At 40.5% G+C, this 26,869-nt stretch overlaps 1 protein-coding gene across 3 annotated transcripts in view; it reads right to left on the bottom strand.

Annotated features, from left to right (window-relative positions):
• The window catches only part of CDKAL1 (CDK5 regulatory subunit associated protein 1 like 1), a 963,682-nt gene that overhangs the window by 227,752 nt on the left and 709,061 nt on the right, over positions 1 to 26,869 (bottom strand). For all 3 annotated transcript variants that reach the window (XM_040432802.1, XM_040432800.1, XM_040432801.1), the window contains one exon: positions 8,521 to 8,583. In XM_040432802.1, coding sequence (XP_040288736.1) covers positions 8,521 to 8,583 — 63 coding nt within the window. The remainder of the gene's footprint in view (positions 1 to 8,520; positions 8,584 to 26,869) is intronic.

Genomic DNA, 26,869 nt, shown 5'->3' with positions numbered 1-26,869 from the left:
CTAAAAGTGGCCCTGTTTTGTAGTCTGGTCCAAACTGATGTAAGGGCCAGCAATACCATATTATGGCACATTATACCACCCAAACAGAGCCAGATACCACAGTTCATCACAAAATACTGCCCCAGCAACACAAAATACATCCCAAAAACTTTCACTGGCGGGCTGTGAAGAGGGCAGCGGCCCACCGGAAAATTTCCCTGCAAGGTCTATGGCCAATCCGCCCCTGCCATTAATGTCCCAGATGGAAATACCTCTAAGAAACAACTTGGTGGTCTAAAAGGAACATTTAATTAATTTTTTTTCTCTCTCTTTAGTGCTGCATCTAGCAGTCTTTGGATAATTGATCCATCTGTTGTCTGAAAAGTCATATTCATGGCTTGCTGAAGGCCATGTAAAACAAAGGAAAAATATAAATCTCCATATCTACATTATAAGAACTCTATATTAGGGAAGACTCCGTCATGGACCTTTTAATTCATGAAGAATTTGTGGACAACCACCACGTGGTGCCTCTTAAATTGGTGTAGCAAGCAAAGATTCATCTTGGTATCAAATAGGTCAGGGATGCCCAACCTGAGGCCCTCAAGCTGTTGCAAAACTACAACTCCCAGCATGCCCTGATAGCTGTAGGCTGTCCGGGCATGCTGAGAGTTGTATTTTTGCAACAGCTGGAGGGCCACAGGTTAGGCATGCCTACAACAGAATGTGTATGCATGTAAGAGATCATATTTAAGAAAATTGTACTTTCTCATTTTTAAAAATAGAGATTAGGGACGGGACCTTTCTGGATTCATACAAAAGTGGTTGACGAAACAATTGGGCCAAGATATTAGGGCTCACAAAAATTTTGTTGAGTGGGCCTACAGGGTGCCGGTGAAACCACCCCCTCCGGGAACAAGACCAAGACAGATAATGATTACTTTATTATCAGATAGGGATAAAAGAGGAGATAGTGAGTAGGTCTAGGAAGAGGGGCAGGTTGGAACACTTGGGTGCAGAAGTATTACTGTTTCCTGACTATGCAAGCAAAACGGTAAAAGAAAGAAGTCAGTTTATTGATGCAAAAAAAATACCGCGTCTGAATAATGTTAAGTACTCAATGATGTTCCCAGCTAAATTTAGGATAGAATGGGAGAATAGAACTTGGTTTTTTGACTCTGCAGAGTCGGTGAGGGAGTGGATTAGAGAAAAGATTAAGAGGTGAGGGGCAATGGGCGGGGGTCGAGCTGGGAGGAGGTAATGCTAAGTAAGAGAGCCAGGGTTGAGGTTATCCTGGGTCAAAAGTAGGGTGGGTATTTGGCAAGGCCTGTGTCGCTTGAGGGGATGGGTTTGTTTGTTTCCTTTTTTTTTTCTCCTCGCACCCTGTGTTCCCCCTTCATTCTGTTTTTTCTCCCTTCGGACCACTATAAATAAGGCAAGGGCTGGATAATACGATAGGACTGTATGAGCATAATTTCATGGAATATTAGGGGTTTCAAGCAGGGGTATAAAAAGGGTTGCTGTTTTTGACGCAATACAAAGATTCCTCCCCGCCATAATTTGCCTGCAGGAAACACACTTGATAAACGAGCCGGTGGGATGGATGATAAGACCATGGATGCAGCTCTCACTCGGTCTTTTCATCCTATGCGCGGGGAGTGAGTATATTAATACACAGGGATATTGACATCTAAATAGTAAAAACGGTCGTAGATCAAGAAGATCGCTATATTCTTATGGATTGTTTATTAGAAGGTAAAGCATGGATAATAGCAAATGTCTATATACCGCCTCCCTTTAAAATAGATACCTTACTAAAAATTAATGACTTCACGCTTAATGCAGGGGATAAATCACTGTTAGTGTTAGGGGACTTCAATAGTATAATGTACGGGAAAATAGATCGATGTAGAATAGGGAACACTCAAGGAAAATGTATGGGTTCTAAATTAAAAAGCACTATACAAGAATTGGGTTGGATTGATATTTGGAGGGAAATGCACCCAAAATAAAGGAAATACTCGTGTTTTTCAAAAATGCACAAAAGTCTATCACGGATTGATTTAGCTTTCACTAATAACAGAGGTTCACTATAAATTGAACGAGTAAACTATGGACAACGGGGGATTTCGGATCATAACCCCATTATTATAAACACGAAAACGGGTGGCGGGAAAAAAACAAGAGGTATGAATATAAATATAGGCTGGATAAATATAACGGGGGCACATGACAAAATTTTGAAAGAGATAAAGGAATATTTTCTCATAAATGAGGGCTCAGCGGAAACTAACATGGTTTGGGAGGCTGCAAAGGCCTTCATTAGAGGGATTATTATAAAATATACGGCAATACATTAAAAAAAAACAAGGGGGAAAATACTAGAATTAGAACAATATATTGAGAATTCAACAGAGTAAATGTACAAAGAATGGCTAGATAAAGTTACCAAAATGGAAGACGAACTGTTTTTGATGGTGGAACAACAAACCGAGAACTTTGTGAGAGACAACTATATTTACGCGCATATTCCTGGTAAAAAGTTAGCCGCGTTGGTGGCAGCCCAGATAAATAAAAATAGGTACATACATTGCTTGGTAGATAAATTTGGGTATAATATCGTTGAACAAGCAGCTAAAATAGATCTGCTTAAAGAATATTTCAAGAATATATATTGCAGTAAAATAAAGAAGAACACAGTGCAAATACAACAATTTTTGGAGAGAATCACCATTACCACATTAACTATAGATCAAAAGGAATAGGTTGGAAATTCCCCTAGACCCAATAGAGGTAGAAAATACTTTACTAAAGATAACTAAGAATAAAACCCCAGGTACAGATGGTATTCAGTTTGAAGTCTATTCCCAATACAGAGAAATATTGATTCCGAAATTGCTTAAAATGTGGGAGGTCTCGAGAGAAGCAGGGAAACTGCCCGACTCCTTGAGGGAAGCCCTAATTACTCTTATTTTGAAACCCGGGAAAAACCCAACTTTTCCAGATTCTTATTGTCCCATCTCACTGATCAACACTGATAATAGGATACTAGCAAGAATATTGGCGGCTAGGTTGAGGGAGGTGTTGCCGATGCTTGTACATGAGGATCAGACGGGATTCATGTCGGGCAAAACAACAACCGAAAATATTATTAGATATTATGTAAATACCCAAATGGAACCCACAAGGAGTGGTGAGCGTATGATTCTAACTATAGACGCCTCAAAAGCTTTTGACACCATAGAGTGGCCATTTTTAATAGAAACATTAAAGAAAATGGGAGTCAGTGACATATTTGTCTCCTGGGTTAAATTATTATATACCGAAATATCTGCAAGAGTGATATTGAATGGAAAGCACTCTGATAATATACCTATTAGTACGGGTGTCAGACAGGGTTGCCCCCTTTCCCCCCTGCTGTTTGCCATAGCTATGGAACCCCTAGCAGACATGATCAGGCAAAATAGGGAGATTGTGGGATTCAGGTATGGATCCCACGAAGAAAAAATTGCCTTATATGCAGACGATATTATGCTGTGTGTGGGGTCACATAGTTCACTCCCTAGGATCTTCCAGATATTTGAGGACTATAGCAAATATGCTGGACTTGAAATAAATTGGGCTAAATCGGCCTGTATTCCAATTGACCCTCTAAACAACTTAATACCGGGCCAACTGGAAATTAAGAAAATAGATGAACCGGTAAAATATTTAGACATTCAGATTACACCTAACCCTAAGGATTACCTGCACTTAAATGTGATCCCCAAAATACAGGAAATAAGGAAAAAAGTAGAAATATGGAAAAAATTACATGTATCAATGGCAGGTCGCATTTCACTGGTGAAAATGTGTATTTTACCCTCCTTGAACTATATTATGTGGAATGCGCCTGCAATAATTCCTAAGAGAATCCTTAAAAAGGATAGTTTCCCTATTGACGGACTTGATATGGCGCGGTAAAAAACCTAGAATAAGAGCGCAAATTTTGTATACCCGAGAGAAAGAGGACGGACTATCTGCTCCAGATCTGGAACTTTATTTTTTTGCTGGCCATATTAGAAACATGATAAACTGGAGCAATTTACAAAGATAGAAAGCTAAGGTAGAAGGAATTAACAAAAAACTAAACAACTGTAGTATTTTCCAATTGCTAAAGCTGACATTCTGTCACAACAACAAACCAATAAAGTACCACTATTTGGGTTATGGACCAAAATATGGAAAGAGGTATGTGGTCCCACACTGGAGTACATATGGATACTCTACTGTGGGATAACACCTATCTTAGAAAGCTAGAGTCAATTCAACAAGAAGTCTGGTGGAAAAATGGAATTTGTAGAGTGGGACAGGTATGGAAGGAGGGAGATATAATCGCATACTCAGACCTAATAAACATCTGTAGAATTGGAAAGAGTGACCTGACCTTTTATCTACAACTGAAACAAGCCCTGCGGGCGTCATTGGGAAGGGGAACATACATACCTCCCCTTCCACAACCTATAGCCAACCTAACTGCAGTTAAGAAGCTGATATCAAGGATTTATCAAGGTTTACTATATCAGAGGACAACAAAAAAAATGCAGCTAATTGTCTAAGGGATAAATGGCAAAAATCTTTTTCCCAACAGACAGAGTTTTGGGAGAAGGTGATTCATGCAAAAAATGGGGTTTCACATAACTTTTCCCATAGGGTTACCCAATTCAACATAAAATACTACACTGCTCAAAAAAATAAAGGGAACACTTAAACAACACAATGTAACTCCAAGTCAATCACACTTTTTTGTAGCATGAGTTGTCAGAAAATAGACCGTCTGCCACCTCATCAGGAGCATGCACAGGCGTTGTAGGGAGGTCATACAGGCACGTGGAGGCCACACACACTACTGAGCTTTATTTTGACTTGTTTTATGGACATTACATCAAAGTTGGATCAGCCTGTAGTGTGTTTTTCCACTTTAATTTTGAGGGTGACTCCAAATCCAGACCTCCATGGGTTAAAAAATTTGATTTCCATATTTTTTTTTGTGTGATTATGTAAAGAACAAAGTATTTCAGAAGAATATTTAATTAATTCAGATCTAGGATGTGTTATTTTTGTGTTCCCTTTATTTTTTGAGCAGTGTATATTACTCCCCTAAAGATCTGATGAAATTCTATAAATCCAAAGATTTCAGCTGTAAAAAATGTGGGCAGATAGGTGTGGATGATGTCCATATACTTTGGATATGTAGAGAGATCCAAGATTTCTGGTGGCGGGTAAATGAAAAAATAGAGGTATATCATGGGTTTAGAGTCCCGGTAGAGTTTGAAACATGTATTTTTGGGGTGATGGATGGGATAGATAACCTAAACCACCGAGAAATAGCAATTAAACTCCTATTTCAGGCCAGGAAATGCATCATTGGGCACTGGGGCAGTAGTGGGTCACCCATGGTCAAGGAATCGGAGAATCTTGCTAGAATCTCGATTGCCAAAGAGGAATTCCATCTAGTATCGATAAAGAAAAAAACTTAGATGTACTAAATTGTGGCAGAAATAGTTAATTGAATAAAAACCTGGGACTGGGGAGGGGGGAAGGGGAGAGTCGGTAGAGGTGGGAGATGAGGAGTATTCTGTTTTACTTTTTCTCTTTTTGCCCCCGCAAGGGGAGCAACAGGCCCTGGGGTAAATTGGGTGGGTAATTTATGAAGTGTATCCATACTGTTTTATAATGTAAAAATAACTAATACTGCTGATGTTTGTAATGAATTGTGAAAAACAATAATAAAGATTTATAAAAAAAAAAATAAAATGTAATACATCCAATAAGATCATAAGATATAGCAGTTGTAAATATAATAAATACCCAAACAAAAATAAAACATCAATAAGTAATATCAGATAATTATCAACAATGAACAATCAAATGTATTATATTTTAATTGTTTTAATTACTATACCTTATGGTGATTTTATTTGATGTATTTCATTATTATTTTTAACTATACTGTATGTCTTGAGAGTCAACAAATTTTATTCTTATAATCACTATTTCTAGAGTTCAGTAATAATTAAAGATATAAAAAAAGATATATTAAAGATATACATGTTTTCAAGCTTTTTTTTTTCCATCTGCGTCACTTAAGGCTACTTTCACACTAGCGTTCAGAGCGGATTCGTCTGCTGTCTGCACAGACGGATCCGCTACTATAATGCAGACGTTTGGATCTGTTCAGAACGGATCCGTCTGCATTATAGCTTAGAAAAAAGTAGTGTGAAAGTAGTTCAGACGGATCCGTCCAGACTTTACATTGAAAGTCAATAGGGACGGATCCGTTTGAAAATTGAGCCATATTGTGTCATCTTCAAACGGATCCGTCCCCATTGACTTACATTGTAAGTCTGGACGGATCCGCTTGCCTCCACACGGCCAGGCGGACACCCGAACGCTGCAAGCAGCGTTCGGGTGTCCGCTTGCTGAGCGGAGCGGAAGCTGAACGCTGGCAGACTGATGCATTCTAAGCGGATCCGCATCCACTCAGAATGCATTAGGGCAGTACGGATGCGTTCGGGGCCGCTTGTGAGAGCCTTCAAACGGAGCTCACAAGCGGAGCCCCGAACGCTAGTGTGAAAGTAGCCTAAGCAAGCATGACATCTGAACCTAAACTCAACTTCCATTATTTATTATCTGCTTATTGTATCTTAATCAGCATTTTTCTTATTTTAGGGTGACATTTTAGAGTTTTGGAACCAAATGCTATGTGTACATTGAGTTATGGCCTTCAGTTAAAATGTTTTCAACTTACAACGGTCATCCTGAAATAAATTATTGTAATATCGTAACTTGGGGGATCTCTAGATATTAACTCGTTTCCACCGAAACTTAAGCCAAAAAGATATTCTTTTGGCATACCTCAGGTCCATTATGCCCCAGGTTCGAAGTATTTTTTCAGCACTTCCTGATGTATACACCGAATGCAGGAAATTTCAGATCCAGAATTCTACACTATTTTGGTCGTCAAGCAAAGGAATGCGACTGAACGGAATTGGGAATACATCTTACTGAAGGAAGAATATCCAGTCTTAACACATAAGAAAAAATGGCAAGGAGTCACACAAAAGTAAATTTTTATATTCTATAGCAAATGGCAAAAACGTCAGCAAAATGTAAATACAATAAAGACATATTTCTGATATCTAGGTGCACTTTAGTATCTGCCTATTGATAATAAATGTCTTCACTTATTTTCTTGTAGCCTACCTTCAAGAGGAACCTCTGGAAAAGTTTATATAATTTTGTCCATTTGTATCTTACATCCAGTATATAGTTTTGCTGCTTAAAGGGAGTCTGTCACCAGCATTTCACTTTTTTAACCCTTCCCACAGCTCCCTAGCATGCTTACAGTTAATAAAAAAAGTTACCTCTGGCATCAATCCTGGACTTATAGAACCCTCAAAAACGATCTTTATAAGATATGCAAATGAGGGCTCGCAAGTGCCCAGGGCGGCGTTACTCTCTTAGGTGCCCTGCTTGCTCAGCCTTCTCATTGCGCCCCCCCGCCCCTTCCTACCCTCTGCCCGCCCATCCTTTCCCTCTGACCGCCTTTGTACTAACTTGTTATGCTACCGATATCCCGCGCCGGCGCACTCATTCCTTTGGCCGGCACATGCGCACTGCGATGCCCATTCCTTGTATGACATCACAGTAACTATTGCGCATGCGCCGGCTAACGACGCAAAAATCGTGAAATGCTGGTGACAGACTCCCTTTAAGGGAGTTTTACAGGGTCCAGATATTGTCTGGTCTGTGGAACGGATGTTGGAACACCGTTCCGGTTTCACGCCATATTGCGCATGTGCAGTGCAGTTCAGTTTTGGTAACGCCGGGGATGCTGACACTCCATTACATTATACCCATATCATGCTCTGCCTCTGACCAGGTGATTATGGTTTTCTTACTAGGATACATATAAATAGATGTACAACAGCAACAACACCTAGGACACTGAGGAAGCTGGTGATTCCAGCGATACGCATGGGGCGTGTTATCTGTGCACTCTGACTGCCTGGACATTTTTATTATGGGTATTGTAACCTATTTGATGTCATGTATATTATATGTACTGCATTTGGTGTCTTTTGGCAGCATACAATTGTCTGCATTTTAGGACTGGGTGTGCACATGTTTACTGGATTTAGCTTTTGTCCTGCACAAGATCTTTATTGTATACAATATTTTTATCTTTTTGTGTGTTGCTCAATAAAATAAGTATTGCTTTTATCTTGTGATGTGCAGATTTTTAAATGTTTTTTTCTTGGTTTCATTATTTATTAGCATGGATGGCACTCCGTTCATATCAGAAATTACCCACTTGTCTCTCTTTTTTTGATATACATTCTCAAAAAAAGGACATTTAACATAGCGGAGAGAAAAGGCAGTCATTTAATGCAGACATTTAAAATTCGTAGAAAACATTTGCCGTACAAATACCCATCCCAATTAATGTACTGAATAAACACAATGATCAGGTTTGCTTTTGGAGGATGTTAACCTTACCTTGTGGTCATAAGGGTTGTATGAATGAAACAGTTGGGACAGTTCCTTCGTTCGTTGTTTCTTCTACAATAGAAAAACCCCACATATTAGACATACTTGAGAAAAAAAAATAAAAAAAAATCACAAGTAAACATCTGATAAGGATGCTCTACTTTCACTAGCACTTTCTGCGGGAGTGAATTGCTTTCTAGAGAAATGAACAGGGTTCGTAATAGATTATAGCTGTTTAGTGTAATAAAAGTGCGGGATTAATAATTAAGTCTGCCTAGTAAATAGAATTGCTTCTTAAGTGATCTATTCAAAGGTACACAGTTTACATCACGTTTCTTTTGAAGACGTATTTACCTAAACCTGGTGGAATAATCTGCTGTTAAACACCTTCAAACCTGACAAGTTCTTTATGGGGAGTAAGACTAGTTTCACACTGGTGTTAAAGTCATCTGGTAGGCTGTTCCTCTGAGTCAATCGTATCTGGCACAGCTGGGGCTCAGCCAGGACCTATGAATTATAATGGCACCCGGCCTATTTCCGGCATGAGTGCCGGGATCCGCCACGGATAGGCAATACTCAGCTATGACAGATATGAACTTGACTGCCAGATGGTTTTAATACTAGTGTGAAACTAGCTGGCCATACATGTTAGTAATTATCGGCAGGTTCGGCTAAATGTGTGTGGGGAGTTCCTAAAACTCCCTCGACAGATAATGTTGAGGAGACAAAGCTCAGGCAAAATTTATATTTTTTCCTGATCCTTTTGTGCACCTGGGAGATAAGCTGCCGCCAGAAGATGATTTGTATGGGGGAAGCTGGGGAGGATACAGGAGAGAAAGTTGAAGATGTATATAGATGTATACTCTGCCATTCTGATCCTCTGCTATGTCCATATATTACTGAGGCCAATGACTGGCTGCAGTGGGGTATACAGCTACGTCACCAGTACAGTCAACTAAACACACACCAGTGCTGGTTTGGTAGGGAACTAACTTAGGAGTATATATTTTTTTTTTATTGTTTCAGAACATATCTCCCCATTTGAGACACATAACAACTTGGATTTAAGATTTCATTCACAAAAGCCATTAAAAGGGTTCTCCAGGATTTTGACACTGACTGCCTATCCTCATGATAGGTCATCAATATCAGATTCGAAGGTGTCTGACTTTAGAGGCTGTGGCACTCTGTGACCACTTAGGCCTCTTCCTAAGCCACATGACATCAGGTTCATCAGTCAAATGGCCTAGAAGCAGATCAGTCCCATTCAAGTGAATTGGGCTGAGCTGTAATACCAAGTACAGCTGCTATCCAATGGACAACGCTTTGCTTGGTGAGCTGAAAGGAGATCCAGTGAGCTCTGTGGCTTCCTCAGCCTATAGTCGGGGTGCCAGAAGTCAGACACACACTAATCTAATATTGATTACCTATTCTGAGAATAGGGCATTAATATGAAAATCCCTGAGAATCCCTTTAACTATACAAGACTGGAAATACATTACCAAATTTTATTGATCAAAATTAAGTTAGTTAGTGTAGCAAGTTTCAGTATCTAGGGCTAAGATGTATCAACCTTTAGACCCGATACCATTTTATTCATTTTGAGAGGATTTTCTGATTATACACTAATTTCGGATGTTGACTGAGAAATTAAAAGATTGAAGTGATTCCCAGCAGTTTAGTTACTAAAAAAGCGAGGAATCATAAAGAAGAGTGAAATGGCACACATTAATGGATATATACATTGAGGGACCTTTTGTATGTACTACAAATGTCTTTGAAAGTTTTATATTCCTGTGAATATTTTGGTTCCATTAACAAAGATCCATGTGGATTTAATATAGTAGTGTCATCTGTATACATTCCAATGCATACCATCCTTCATGACATGAACCTTATAGTCATTAATCAAAGCATTCAAGTATCTCTTCATTTTACAATTTCCTTGTACACAATAAGGCTTTAATTAAGTTTTCCCTTTTTTAATTAAAATCCCACATATGCTATTCCCTTGGAAGGTAAAAATTACCGAAGAAATAACTTGATCTACTGTCACATTTAAGTTCATAGAAAAAGACACCAGATAAATGATTTGGCAAAGACCATTAGTATTCACAATTTTCCATAGGCACGGAGAGAAACCCCACGAAAGCACTCCATAGTGCTTCTATGCTTCCGTTTTGCACAGCACCTTCCGGATTGTGGACCCATTCAAGTGAATGGATCCGCATCTGTGATGTGGTGCACAAACACCCGAGGCCCATATATTCCCGCAATAAGGGCCCAGCCAGGCAACGGCCGACTGCATGAGCCCTAACAGAGCAGTTTAAGAAATGAATGAGGTCTTTACATCCTTCCCTGCCAGTCAACTGGTCCTTGCGTCCAAGATGCCCTATTTGATTCAATAAAGAACTTCGATAGATCGTTTCAGCAAAAAGTAGCATATGCGTTTTGGTGCAGAAGTGGAATAAAACAGGATCTTTATCCCATGCCCAAAAATATACACAACCACGTGTTCGGACACCTGTTATTGTAGACATCCTGGCAAGTATTATAAAAAGCCTGCAGAAATTGACTAAATAATTATTCCAGCAGGAGCATATTAGTAGAACATGTTAACAAGTACTGAAATTGCATCATCTGAAGCCCTACTGTGTCCACTGTGCAACAGTTAAAGGAGGGAGATAAACAGAAGCATGCAACGTACTACAATAGGCTACTGGATATGATCGTAGACGGTAATATGGAACCATTGCAGCACATCGTGTCCGATGAATCGAGGTTCCATCTAACCATTTAAAGAACAATAGCTACAGAAAATTCACACAAGCCGCACCAACACCCTTTCTCTGCTTCCTCTGCCAGCCTCTCCCATTAGGGCTTCACAGTCTGAATATTTCTATAATTCATTGGTATACACATTAGGGACAGACTAATGGACACGTAGTAATTGCAGGATTGAAGGCCATTGTTAAACCCCAGGCTGCCAAGATAACCACTGGCACCCTGCAATTGCACCACTGAGCGCTGATAGAGTGACAGAAGGAGTGGTTAACAAAGTAAGACTAACTCACTGATAACCAGGAGTTAAACTTGGAATAATGAAAAATACAATATAAGTCTATTAATGCATAGTAGAAGCTGTAGAAGTGTGGTCTGATACCACTATAGTATAGAATCTCTGCATACAATAATATCTGTGCTTGTTCTCAGGCCGCAGATGTAAACAAATCTACATACTATCGAAAGAATGAAGTGACCTTGAGAAACTGACAAGGCACAATGCAACGCTTCACGCTTCAACCATGAATAGAGAAGAGAATATTCTTTTTCATTTGTATTTTGTGTACGATGCTCAAGCTGAGTGTTGAAAATCTCGGCAGACGTTCCTAATTTGCAGGCAAAGCATTGTCAAGTTTTGGAAAAATTCTTCCTTTATTAAATATGAAACTTACAGTACACAAGAGAAGCAAAACAAGAACACAACACTTTGCCTGACGCCATTCAACCGTAGACATTAACAAATCTCCAGTCAAATTAATCAGCTGCTCACCTTCGCTTGACTTTGGAAAAAATTCCACATTCTATAGCATTTTGGCAATCAACAGAAAACAAGAACTGTCCTCATCAGGATGCAAAATGTCACCAAGATTGGAATCACATGATGCGAGAAATAGGGTCTTTGAGGATTTTTTCACACCCAGTGTTGACACAAAATTACAACAAATTAGTTAACTGACATTTTATTCAGGTTTTATTGTTTTACTACCATAATATAAAGATGAACCTCAGTAAGGCAACTTTCACACTGGAGTTTTGTGCGGATCAGTCATGGACGGATCCGTTCAGATAATCCAACCATCTGCATCTGTTCAGAACGGATCTGTTTGTATTATCTTTCACATAGCCAAAACGGATCAGTCTTGAACACCATTGAAAGTCAACGGAGGACGAATATGTTTTCTATTGTGCCAGATTGTGTCCGTTTGGCTCAGTTTTGGTGTCCGTCTCCAAAGTGGAATGGAGAATGAACGGATGCAAACTGATGCATTCTGAGCGGATCCTTTTTCATTCAGAATGCATTAGAATGCAAACTGATCAGTTTTGGACCACTTGTGACAGCCCTGAACGTATCTCACAAATGGAAAGCCAAAACACGAGTGTGAAAGTAGACTTAGTCTACACCATGCAACTAGCTTGCTCTGACAGACTATAGGGCTCATTTATTAAGACTAGTGATTTATACGCCGGGCTTAATCACCATGCACTGGTGGCGGATGGGACAAAGTTCTGTAGAGGCGAAGGCTTCTACATAGCTTTGGCGCATGGTTACAATGTCTGTGCAGTATGGTTTTAACTACGCCAGCAAGGGAGACCATTTTCCACTCCATAAACTGGCGTAGAAAATGCTAAATGAGATGGGCTCAAAGTGGTCTCATGTTGTAGGCAGAAAAATATCACTGAGCATGAAACCCCTAAAATGTAATTTTTAATATAATCATCAAGGTAAAATAACCAAACCCCAAAAACAAATACTATAAAGATAGAATAGATAGCTTAATATCTGATGCCTACACTCAAGATACAACAGTCAGTGTAGTGCATATATCATATTAGAAAGCAGCAAAGGGCAGTAACCAGTATGACACTTGCACATTTGGTAGAACTTAGAGCATGCAATTAAATAACCAGAGGTTGTTTGTTATAAAACTCACGGTTACCTGTCACCAGATAGTCTCCAAATGTTGAAAGACTCATGGTTACTTGACACCAGGTGATCTGTAGGCTAGCAGCCGACAAGATGGGGTTGGGAAGGTGTACTCTTCCTGAATTGTCCCTACCTGCTACCCATGCCTGAAAGCAGAGCACACGCCCCGATAGGGGTGACCCCACTTCTCGGTGGCTAAGCCCTCAGAGACCCTAGATGCCCCTGCTAACATAAAACACCCTTCCCGTCACGTTTCCCCAAAAGGAGATAACACAATAGTTCATCAGGGGACATTCAGCACTTCGCTGGTGCATTCCTTTGTATCTTGGTGCCCATATCATATCAGGGCTCCAGATGGCGACCAAAACTTTTTAGTCTTGTCGCCATTTGCGACTGTACCGCTGCGATCCTGCGCAGCCTAAGTTCTCTTCAGTAGCACAGTGGAGAAGGAAGGAGTCCCTCCCTCTCCACTGTGACGCGGCTGCTACTACCACCAATGGGGAGATAGCAGGGAGGAGGAGGGGAGGAGCTGTCGCCACTGCGCCACCAGTGAATGTAAAACATAAGTATAGGCAGCGGTATCACAGACCCGGCACCAATAACAGGGCATGCGATACGCGACAATTAACCCCTCAGGTGCCACAGATCGCATGCCCTGTTATTGAGGCCGGGTCTGTTATACCACTGCAGACAATTGTATAAAGGAGTTAAAGAGGACCTTTCATGGGTCCAAAGAATATGAACTTATCAGCAGGCTGCATAGAGCGGCGCCCAGGGATCTAAGTGCACTTACTATTATTCCTGGGCGCCGCTCTGTTCGTCCGCTGTGGCCCCCGGTATTTTCAACATTCAGAGCAAGGAGGAGGAGACGCCAGTGTCTCTCCATCTCCATGACAGCAGCGCTGTCCAATCAGAGCTCAGAGCGAGGGAGTGTTTTTTTTCTCCCTGGCTCTGAGCTCTGCACTGTGATTGGACAGCGCTGCTGTCAGGGAGAAGAAGCGACACTGGCGTCTCCTCCTCCTTGCTCTGAATGTTGAAAATACTGGGGGCCACAGCTGGGTGAACGGAGCGGCGCCCAGGAATAATAGTAAGTGCACTTAGATCCCTGGGCGCCGCTTTATGCAGCCTGCTACTAAGTTCATATTCTTTGGACCCACGAAAGGTCCTCTTTAATTACATTCATGGGTGGTGCAGTGCGCCCCCCCAAAGCCTCACCCCCCCCATTGTTATATGGTGGCCACAGAGTCCCATCCCCTTCATTGGTGGCAGTGGCAGATTACACTGCTGGGGCTCAGATCGGTACCATGGCAGCCAGGACGCTACTGAAGCCCTGGCTGCCATGTTCAGCTCCCTGCTGCTGTGTGCACAGAGCCCAGGGCAGCAGGGAGATGTGTGAGATCCTATTCACCCTGATAGAGCTCTATCAGGGTGAATAGCACAAGGGATGAAAAGATCCAGGTTCTAGTCCCTAAGGGAAGAAATGGTTATTAAATAAAAAGTTTAAAAAAAAACAACACCAAAATACTAAAAGTTTAAATGGCCCCCTTCCCAGTTTTACATATAAAATTTACAAACAATAAAGAATAAACATATTACATATAGCCACGTCCCAAAAAGTGTGAGCTATTAAAATATTTAAAAATATTTCCGCTCAGTGAAGGCCGTAAAAAAACTCTAAACCACGTAATTCGCCATTTTTAGTCACCTTGTCCCCCAGAAGATGTCCCTGGATGTGAGAGGTATGTGGTGCTGTTTTCTCCTATATGTAGTGCTGGCTCACTACTGTGACCTGCGTCTCATCTTCTCAAAGTCCTTTTTTTTTTATTATATTCATTTTAAATTTGGCGACTAAAAAATTGAATTTGGCTCCTAAATTTTTTAGTTTAGGAGCCAATGGCTCCTGGTCATTTTTTTTTGTCTGGAGCACTGCATATGTGTTTCTTTTACCACTTGCAGCACTTATTTAATCAACTATCACACTTGTGATTCCCTTTAACCCCTTATGGACCAGGCTCATTTTCACCTTAAGGACCAGGCCATTTTTTGCAAATCTGACCAGTGTCACTTTATGTTGTGATAACTTTAAAACGCTTTGACTTATCCAGGCCATTCTGAGATTGTTTTTTTGTCACGTATTGTACTTCATGACACTGGTAAAATGGAGTCAAACATTTTTATTTATAAAAAAAATACCAAATTTACAAAAAGAATTGAAAAATTAGCAAATTTCCAAGTTTCAATTTCTCTACTTCTATAATACATAGTAATACCTCCAAAAATAGCTATTACTTTACATTGCCCATATGTCTACTTCATGTTTGGATCATTTTGGGAATGCCATTTTATTTTGAGGGGACGCTACAAGGCTTAGAAGTTTAGAAGCAAATCTTGAAATTTTTACGAAATTTTCCAAAACCCCCCTTTTTAAGGACCAGTTCAGGTCTGAAGTCACTTTGTGAGGCTTACATAATAAAAACCACCCAATAATGACCCCATTTTGGAAACTACACACCTCAAGGTATTCAAAACTGATTTTACAAACTTTGTTAACCATTTAGGTGTTCCACAAGATTTTCCATTTTAATCCATTTTTTCCAGTAAAAAAAGCAAGGGTTAACAGCCTAACAAAACTCAATATTTATTGCCCTGATTCTGTAATTTATAGAAACACCCCATATGTGGTCGTAAACTACTGTACGGGCACACGGAAGGGGGCAGAAGGAAAGGAACACCATATGGTTTCTGGAAGGCAGATTCTGCTGGATTGGTTTTTAGACACCAAGTCCCATTTGAAGCCCCCTGATGCACCCCTAGAGTAGAAACTCCAAAAAAGTTACTTCATTTTGGAAACTACAGGATAAGGTGTCAGTTTTGTTGGTACTATTTTAGGGTACATATGATTTTTGGTTGCTTTATATCACACTTTTTGTGAGGCAAAGTAACAAAAAATAGAAATTCTGAAATTTCATCTCCATTTGCCATTAACTCTTGTGGAACACTTAAAGGGTTAACAAAGTTTGTAAAATCAGTTTTGGATACCTTGAGGGGTGCAGTATCTTAAATGGGGTAACTTTTTGGAGTTTCTACTACTCTAGGAGTGCATCGGGGGGGGGGGGGGCTTCAAATGGGACATGGTGTCAAAAAAACCAGTCCAGCGAAAACTGCCTTCCAAAAACCATATGCTGTTCCTTTCCTTCTGCGCCCTGCCGTGTGGCCATACAGCAGTTTACGACGACATATGGGGCATTTCTGGAAACTACAGAATCAGGGCAATAAATATTGAGTTTTGTTTGGCTGTTAACCCTTGCTTTGTAACGGGCAAAAAAAATGGATTAAAATGTAAAGTGTTTTGGCGCCGTTTTTATTTTTTATTATTTACAACGTTCATCTGACAGGTTCGATAATGTGCTATTTTTATAGAGCAGGTTCTTACACCTAATATGTATACCTTTTTTTTATTTTATTTAGGTTTTACACAATAATATCATTTTTGAAAAAAATATAAATAAATCATGTTTTAGTGTCTCCATAGTCTGAGAGCCATAGTTTTTTCAGTTTTTAGGCGATTGTCTCAGGTTGGGTATCATTTTTGCGGGATGAGATGACGGTTGGATTGGAACTATTTTGGGGGGCATACGACTTTTTGATCGCTTGCTATTACACTTTTTGTGATGTAAGGTGAAAAAAAAATGTGGTGAAAACGGTTTTTAATTTTTTTTACAGTGTTCAACTCAGGGTTTAGGTCATGTGGTATTTTTATAGAGCAGGTTCTTACAGACGCGGCCATACCAAATATGTCATGTCTTTTTATTTTATTTTACATTTAACATAAAAAGCCATTGTCTCATGTAGGGGTTCATTTTTTTCGCCCCTACATGAGATAATGGTACTATTTTTGCGTACATACGACTTTTTTGATCACTTTTATTACCTTTTTCCGGAAGTAAGGTGGGCAAAATATCATCCTATTTTTTTTTTGGCATTCATTTTATGACATGACCGTTTTATAGATCAGGTCGTTACGGACGCGGTGATATCACGTGAAATTTTTAATCAGTGATAAATTTGCTTTTTATTTTTACATTTTTTTCACCTTTTTTTGACCCAGACCCACTTGGTTCTTGAATATCCAGTGGGTCTGATGTCTGTATAATACAATACAGTACACTATATAGTGTACTGTACTGTATTTTCACTTCACTTAGTCTGATCAGACTTCTGCCTTTAGCAGAGGTCTGATCAGCACCATGGACAGCCGGAAGCCTGTGAAGGAGTCCAGTTGCCATGGTAACCATCACTCGCTGCCACAACAGAGCAGCGGGTGATGGGGAGGGAGGGGGGCCCCCTCCCTCTGTGATCCCGTTAAGAATCGGGGGCTGAAAAGGCACAGCAGCCCCCGATGGTAGAGGGAGGGAGCTCCCTGTGTGATGTCAGCCGTTTCAAGCAGAGTGTCAGCAATGTGCTGACACTCTGCTTCCTAACCGCTCGGCCATCCTAAAAATGAGAGGGAGGGCGGGCGGATGAACGCGCGCCCACCCTCCCGCAGCCCTCTTTGTGATGTGCCGGCAGGACAGGACCCCCCCTCGGCATTGACCAAGGGTGCTTGCTGATTGATTTCAGCAGGCACCCAGTTCCGATCACCACCCGGCGGAATGCAAACTGCATTCCACTAGCCAGAAGTCAGGTGCCCATAGCCGGATGTGCCTAATGAAAGGCAGTGCAGGTCCGTCACAGAGCTACTATGGTTACCTCATGTTGTAGGCAGGTCCAAATTGACAGAAGGCAGGACAACAGAAGTAGGTGGGGCCAGCGATACCATAGTGAAGGATAAAATACCACCCCAGCAGAACCAAATACAGAAACACGACAGTGCAGCACTAAATTCTGCATCAGCACAACCCAATACCACAGAGCAGCACAAAATATTGCCACCCGCCTCACAGTATGAAGCTGTATCATCACCCTGAGGACAGCAATATAATTGAATTCAGGAGGGCACCTGCAGCCACTGGTCATAACTGCCCGATGCTCCTACAATAATGCTGAGAGCATCAGATCTTTATGTACCTTGCTGACGGCCAAGAGGAGGGATTAAATGGCCCCCTGGGCACGGGCCCATCGGGAAATTTTCCTGTAGGGTATATGGTATAATCCACTCATGGAATGGTTAATTCCATTAAGTTTGTATTTCTTCGGATTTTCATATGATTTGGATAAAACAAGCTATAAACTAAACTGTAACTACCGTAAATTGCACTCAGACTTTCCAAAAGACACAGCATCTTATGTATGTTCAGGAAGCCAGTTTCTTTATGTATTCCTATCAGAGTCTCAATGTCAGTCTCATAGGAATTAATAGAGAAGTTACTGAATTCCTGTCCTGTGTCAGTTGGAAATCAGAGTGTTGGTCACATGACACAGCTGAGGATCAGAAGAGAGGTTATTACTCACAAATAGTCACTAGTAAGAAGATTACCTTCACTACAGATTACATAATGTCCCTTTCTAACATGTGAGAAAATAAAAAAAAATTGTGGGAGTGCTACATTAAATCAGCAGATGTCAAATGTTTCTGTGGATCCACAGCCGGTATATAATCATAATAATAATATACATAAGCGCCATCATATTCCGCAGCGCTTTACAAATTCAGAGAGTTCATGGCATGGCAGTTTTATGACATTGGTAAAATGCACAGAAAATCTGCACATAAACTGCACAAAAAAAAAACAAGATTTATGAGCGGTCTTTATGGAGTTTTTTTCTTTACACATTTTCTGAGGAAAATCCACAATGTGTGTAGGTACCCTTACTGTCATGATACAATATAATGGGCATGGCGGGTTCAGCTCTTTTCTAAGGCTGCCTACCATCCACATATGATATGCACTGTGCCAATTAATAGTACCAGTGTCTATATGCTACAGATGTTTTTGCATTAGCTTGGTAGACCTTGTGTGCGTGCTATGCTTTCTATATGTAGTCACAAAGTACAAGCTTGTAAAACCCTGGTTATAGGGTGAGGAAGGTTTCATTTCACTAAGCAGTCTAGGGCAACACACACAGAAGGCTGGATTGATTAGGCCAGTGGTGGCAAACCTATTGCACTTTGCACGGGTGCCAGAGGCGGCACTCTGAGCCCTCTCTGTGGGCATCCACACCCTGGAAAAAGTCTATGGTTAACCAATATGCCTTAGACTTTTCCTGCCATTCACCAGCACAGGCAGCGCACTGAATGTAGGCAGGCTGTTATAGCTAAATGATAAAGTACATGGTAGATATACTATATTGGACTGTAGTATTCCGGTTAAATTGCCGTGTTGGTACTTTGCAATAAACATGTGGGTTTTGGGTTGCAGTTTGGGCACTCAAGTCTCTAAAAGGTTTACCATCACTGGCCTAGGCAATGACTTTCAGAATACCAGTGGTTTGGCCTCACCATACATAGTGCATTGATTCAGAAATTCATTGATTTAGCAGGGTATCTGGCATTCTTACACTGTTTGATTGATGGACAAACACGACCTGCAGAGGTATTCACCTTAATCTACTGCTGTTTTTAACTGAGGCAAACCTGAAAGCACTGCATATTAAACATGACCTATTACTTAGGAACAGTGATCTACGTAAATTAATTGGGGTATGTATACATGCTGGTCTGGCTATGTTTTAGGAATCATTTTCTCACATTGCATGTTGCCGGGCATAAGCTCAATGTTCTGTCTGTAATAACAGACCATGGACAATACAGCATCTCTCTTGGCAAGTCCCCCCACCTCTACTTCTGAAAATGCTATATACAGTGGCATGCAAAGGTTTGGGCACCCCTGGTCAAAATTACTGTTACTGTGAACAGTTAAGCAAGTTGATGATGAAATTATCTCCAAAAGGCATACAGTTTAAGATGACACATTCCCACATTTTTATTTATTTTCATCTTTAACATTTTCAAAATAACAAAAAAAGGATAAAAACCTGATGTTAAACATTGGGTACCCTGCATGGTTAGTACCTAGTAGCGCCCCCTTTAGCAATTATCACCGCTTGTAAACACTTTTTGAAACCAGAAAAAGTCTTTAAATTCTTGTTTGTTTCATAAAATTCTTCTTGCAAAAGTCTTGCAGTTCTGTGAAATTCCTGGGCTGTCTTGCATGCACTGCTCTTTTGTGGTTTATCCACAGATCTTCAATTATGTTCGGATAAGGGGGCTATTAGGGCCGTGGCAAAACCTTGAGGTTGTTCTTTTAAAGAAGTTTATTGTGGATTTTGAGGTGTGTTTAGGATCATTATCCATTTGTAGAAGCCATCCTCTTTTCAACTTCAGCTTTTTTACAGTTGGTGTTATGCTTGCTCCCAGAATTTGCTGTAATTTCATTAAATGCAGTCTTCCCTCTACCCATGAAATGTTTCCCGTGCCATTGGTTGTAACGCAACCCAAAAGCACAATTATAATAATGTTCTTTATTTATATAGCACCAACATATTCAGCAGCGCTTTACAATTCAGGGGTTCATGTACATACAGTCATAAATAGAATAGCAACAGACAAGTCAATATTAGAACAAGAGGAATGAGGGAAACAGCAAAGCTGGTTGTGCTATGCTGTTTCAGTAGCTCTCATGCAAGGCAATAAGAGCTACTAAAAAGGGAAAGTGCCGAAGCGTGCTGCTGATTCCAGGCCAGGAGGTGGTCGGCACGGTTTTATCTCGCCGTTACTAAAGGTAAGAAGTGTTCTTTTTATGAAAGTCTGTGCCCTTTTTTTTCTCCAAACATACCTTTTCTCATTGTGGCCAAAAAGTTAAATTTTACTTGTTTCCAAAATGCATCAGGCTTGTTTAGATGTTCTTTTTCAAATTTCTGATGCAGAATTTTGTGGTGAGAACACAGGAGAGGTTTTCTTCTGATGACTCTTATGTACAGCCACATGCTACAGTACAATGGGGCATTTTTTCTACTGGCAGCCATTATCAGGGGGCAAAATCACTTCTGAGGGCATTATAGTGGGCTTTTTTTTTTTTTTTTTTTACTAATGGAGACCATGGGGAACATTATTACTATTAAAGCACTGTGAGAGAGAATTATTATTATTGGGATTTTTGGGAACACTTACTGCTGGGGGTGGGAGGGGATCTGGGACAGTATCCGTTTATCAAAATTATTTTGGGGGACACTATGCTTACGGCACTATTACTGCCAGGGGCACTACTTGCTGGTCAAAATTATTTCTGAGGGCACTGTGTGTCAATAATTATTGAAGGAGGTACCATCTGTGTGGTACTAGGATTTTCAAGAGTAGCGAGCCATGTAATTACAGGTTCTCCATCCCATTCATTTGAATGGGACTGAGCAGTTGTAGAGACAGACAGAGGAGCTGTAATTATACTGCATTGTTGATTGCGAGCAAGTAAACAGTGAAGAGAACTCCGTGCCCGTACAGCTGATTTGTGGAGGTGCTTGGAGACGGACTCCTGTTAATCTGATATTGATGACCTATCTATGAGGATAAATTATCAATATGAGAAAAGCGGAAAACCCCTTTAAACACTGCTGTTGATTTTCCCTCTTGAAGTCTGGTTAGTCACTCTGCCATGAAGCCTGCTGGCTTACAATACATTTTTGCCTGTTTGTATCAGTGCTGATGCTGCTGTGATCACAAGACTTTATAAGCTACACACAAACAATTTGCAATAACCTGTTTGAGTAAGTTATTTTAGCTATGTCTCGCTCATTTTGCATTTATCTAGCCATCTCTCTATTATTTTTGTGTGGCTATTACATAAAATACCCACGAATGTCATTATGAAGCAATGTGCATTCATTTGTCAGCAATTTCAGTAATGACTGACAGCTGAATAGGATAATAGCAGTAGCGGCCTATAGAGATCCAGTGTAGGAAAAGGCCAAGACAAGCTGATGCCACAGGCTAACCAGCACAAACTGCAAAATTGAGAAAAATGACACTGTACCTTTTTAAAATCATCCCTGGCAATTCTCTTCAGATATTAAACGTTACCTTTCAAGACACGTGTCAGGATGTAATGGGCAAAAAAACACATTTCTTCAGACCTCTGTATCCCACTTGTCCTAACAACAGCAAGTCCAATTACCACAGTAGAAATGTACCTGGCTTAAGAGGAAGCAAGTGGGGAGAATGTGCTGACACTTACACCAGAAGCAGGTACACTTATAACCTGACTACTCTGGAATGCTATTCTCTAAGGGTCCATTCACAGGTCCGCAAAATGGGTCCGCATCCGTTCCGCAATTTTTGAAGAACGGGTGCGGACCCATTCATTTTCAATGGGGCCGCAAAAGATGCTGACAGCATACAGTGGCTGGGGTGACGCAACGCAAAATCCAGGGTAAAAATCTGTCTCGAGCAAAAACTGCACAAAAAAGTGCTTGCATAAAAATCCTCCAGTCACATGTAATTCTGGCCTACGGGCTCTTTTACACGAGCAACACGGAATGAGTGTGGCTCGATCTACTCAGACAAAAAAATTATGGTTTTGCACACAAGTTTAATCAGTTTCGTCTACGATTGTGTTCAGTTTTAAATTTTTTCTGCACAGATGCAAAAACCTGAAGAATAACACTCAACATCTCCCAGCAACCATCAGTGAAAAATGCATTGCATTGAGATGCCTTCCGTTTTTCATGCAAGCCCCATTCATTTCTGTGAGGTCAGGGCTGCGTAAAAAACACATAATATAGACCATGCTGCAATTTTTCTTGAACGCAGAAATGATTACTGATAAATAACACGGACGAAGGCATGCAGAAAAGCACGTCGGGGTACCGCCATCCCTGACCACTCGTACTTCATGGGTGAGTTATAGATATCTTCATTTGGTGTTATTTGCCACTGGTACATAAGCATTGAGTTACGATTTATATATATAGATTATGTATTATGGAAATGATGTATTCAGTGCCAGTGTCTCTTGTACCATGATTATTCTTAGGTAGTGTGCCATTAACCTAGCAGTACAACAATGTATTTAGCACTGTTGATGCATTTATTATGTGTGCTAGTTTTGGTTGGTTTCTTTTGCGTACGCCTGTGCACAAACCTATTGAAATTAATTGGCCAGGATTCAGTCCGGATGCTATCGGTTCATAATATGCATCGCATCTGAATGGAAAACTTGCTTGTGTGAAAGAGGCCATACGAGCGCTGATTCCTCTTCATTACACTACGTGTCGTCTCCTCTAGAGAGGTGGTGTAGTATAATTACAAGTATTCGCTCCATTCCATTACCCTGCACCACCATAACTTCTGAGACCATGGCAGTGTAATGAGGAGGAAACAGTGTCCAGATAGAGCACCGACTCCTCTTCAAACAGCTGATCGGGTGCCGGGGGTCAGACCCCCTCCAATTAGATATTGATTACCTATCCTGACAAAAGGTCATCAATATACATTACCTACACAACCCCTTTAAAAGAAGCAACAAACATTATTTAATAGAAATTCAGCCAATAGGATTGATACAGTAAAGTGTGTCACAAGAGCAGTGTACATATGGTACCTACAGTGAAGGCAGACTGCAAAACTGCTATGGGACATAGGGGGAGGTGGGCCCGGCGCAGAACTCCTCCTCCTGTCTCTTGCCGATGTAAAAACACTGCATTTTCATGCAGCCACCACTAGGGGTAGCTCAGTGAACACAGATGATTACAGTAACTGTACAAATTCCAATGCAATTAGCTCCCCCTTGTGGTGGCTGCTGGCGGCCAGCTTTGTAATAGAGGAGAAACAGAAGATTTATCAATGCATTATTCTAGGTGTCTAGCTGAATACATCGAGAAATATCCTGTTCACAATGAGCGCCATATTTATGAATGAAACATTAAATGAAAAAATGTAAAATGTTTTGACTTGGTCTTTAAAGCTGTTTTCCAGGCTCATGATATTGATGACCTACCCGTAGAATAGGTCATCAATATCTGATCAATGGGGGTCCAGCACCCCACACCACCTTCATAATCTGTTCCTTTCAGCTTCCGGTGCTAGAACCTAGCCTCCAGTACTAGGTGCTAGAAGTGTAGTGGCCATCCCAGGTTACTGCAGCTCAGCTCCGATTCCCAGTGGACGCTGAGCTGCAGAAACCCAGCACAGCCACTACACTTTGAATGGAGCAATCTGGTTCCTGCCCCATTCAAGAGCTAGTTCCAGCGTTGGAGGCTGAAGGCAACAGCTGATCGGTGTGGGTGCAGGGTGTTGGACACTCTCCGATCAGATATTAATGACCATGGTCATCAATGTCAAGAGCCTGGAAAACCCCTTTGAAGGGTTAAAGGAGTTTCTGACCACAAATGTGATGCACAAGGATAGCAATCTATGGCCTCATCCCAATGCTTTCAATTATTATTTTTATGTAGTAAAAATAAAAAATACTGCAATGCATGTTTTGTTTCTATGCACATTCATACATATATCGCAATGGTTTTATAATCTATCCTTATAGCTAGGGAAAAAGATTTTATTACATTTCTACATGTGGCTTACAAATGTCACTAAAGATCTATTTGGACTAGAGGTATACATCATGAGGATTTCTAAATGTATGCATCTGATGTATACCACTGCATGGACATATATCCTCCTATGTTTAACATGCGGTATGCTTTTGTACTGGAACTCTCTATGTGGAACAGCACAGCAGACTACAACGCTAGATGTAGACTATAATGTGGGTCAAAATGGCCTCTATCAGGTGATTGTGACCCAGTCTAGGGATATCTATGACATACATATGGGCACTAATGGGATGGGAGAATACACGCAAACATTTATGTAACGTATGACAACTTCAGCTCCTTTACTGTATTAAAAAAAATAAAAATAAAAAAAACTCCAAAAAAGATCCAAGTGTAAACTCTTCAAAGTTTACTGCAAAAAAGCCACAGTATCAATATACTTAGGTAACTCTACCCATATAGATGAGAAGCTGACACCCTTGACCTGTACAGTAAAGTAATAGTGGCATATGACTTGTAATGTCTAGTAAGAGATTTTGCTCATTCCTGACTTTGCATTTTGAAAATAAGGAGCGCGAGAATAAAAAAAAAAATCATATACAACGTAACAATAAATCTGTACCAACTTAAGAGGCACACACATACATGTCAACCAACAAATATTACAATGAGTCTGATAACAAAAAGAAGAAATACATGAAAATAGAGATGCAACAGAAGTTACACATTGTTGAAAAATCATTCTAATAAAAACTGTAACAAGTACTTTAATCTTATACCTGACGTTTTTCTGTTTTCATGCTAGAACCAATAAAAAAACTTTAGAAACATATAAAAATGGGTTAATGCACATTTCTTCCTGGTAACGCAACCAGTGTGTGTAAAAAAACTAAAACAAAACCCTCACGTAAAATTGTGAAGCATCTGGGCTTCTAATATCCATTCTACAGATGATAAATACATAGCGCACAAAGGACTTTCATGGTAACTGCCTGCTCTTCCTGTGAGTGCAATAAAACATGGGCTTTGGATAACATAAGACACCCTGCAATAGATTTACACAGTTATGGTACACATCCCAATATGACGGGTGCACAATTACTTTGACCTAGACCTAGGACTGCAGAAACTAAAAAAAACGAAAAATTTAATCAGAACCAGTGAAATGACCTTGAGATATTTTCCATCACTGAAATATGGGATTTAAGATTGTTTTCTGTCACAAAGCAGAAGGCCTTGATAAACTACAGTTCTGTAGCCAATGATCAAACATAACAGTAGGTCCAATGGTCGCAGCACGGTATGAAATCCTAATATTGCCCCAGCATCCTTTAAAACGTCTCTGTCAACTATATGATAAAGCTCTCAAAAGCAGAAAAAAAATAGGTATGGGAATACAAAACAAGCAATGCTCATACATATAGTAATAAGCTGTTGTTTATTGGCTGAGGCTGCCCCCGGACCCATAAGCCTACAGTCTGCTGGGATTTAAAGGAGTATTAAACAGATAATGCACACACACAAAAATATGCCAGCACTTACTCCCTTCTTCTCTTCCTTTCCTTTGGACCTATTTTGTCTCATATTACAATTAAAAATTAGAAATATAAAGAAATCTCAGCCACGTCCCTCCTTCTCCTCACAGTCCTATGACAAGCTATTAGACAAATGGCTAAAGCAGAGTCCTCCCTGCTGTGCCCTGTGTGCAGTAGGACAAAAAGTTCTTTAAAAGGGTTTTCCATGACTTAAGGTGCGTTCTCATGACTGTATTTTCAGTCTGTGCCCGATCCGCAATTTTTGCAGATCACACGTGGACCCATTCATTTCTATGAGGCTGTGAAAAATGTGGACAGCACACGGATGTCATCAGTGTGTGGTCCGTGTCCGTTCGGCTGGGCCGCAAACTATACAACATGCCTTATTCTTGTTCAGGCATGTTTTCAATGGGGCCTCCAAAAAGTGCGGGATGAACACAGAACAAAACTGTATTTTGCAGATCAACGATTTACTGTACAGACTGCAAAATGGATACATTCATGGGAATGTACCCTTATATAGGTCATCAATATCTGATTGGTGGGGGTCACTCTCCCAGCACCCAAGCCACTCACCTGTTTTCCGTAGCTGGGGCAAGCGCTGCAGTAACCAGTTTTGTCCACTACACAG

The sequence above is a fragment of the Bufo bufo genome, chromosome 5 (assembly GCF_905171765.1).
Source record: "Bufo bufo chromosome 5, aBufBuf1.1, whole genome shotgun sequence".
Taxonomy (NCBI): Eukaryota; Metazoa; Chordata; class Amphibia; order Anura; family Bufonidae; genus Bufo; species Bufo bufo.
The sequence above is the reverse complement of the archived record's forward strand: the minus strand, read 5'-3'. Positions and strand labels throughout refer to the sequence as shown.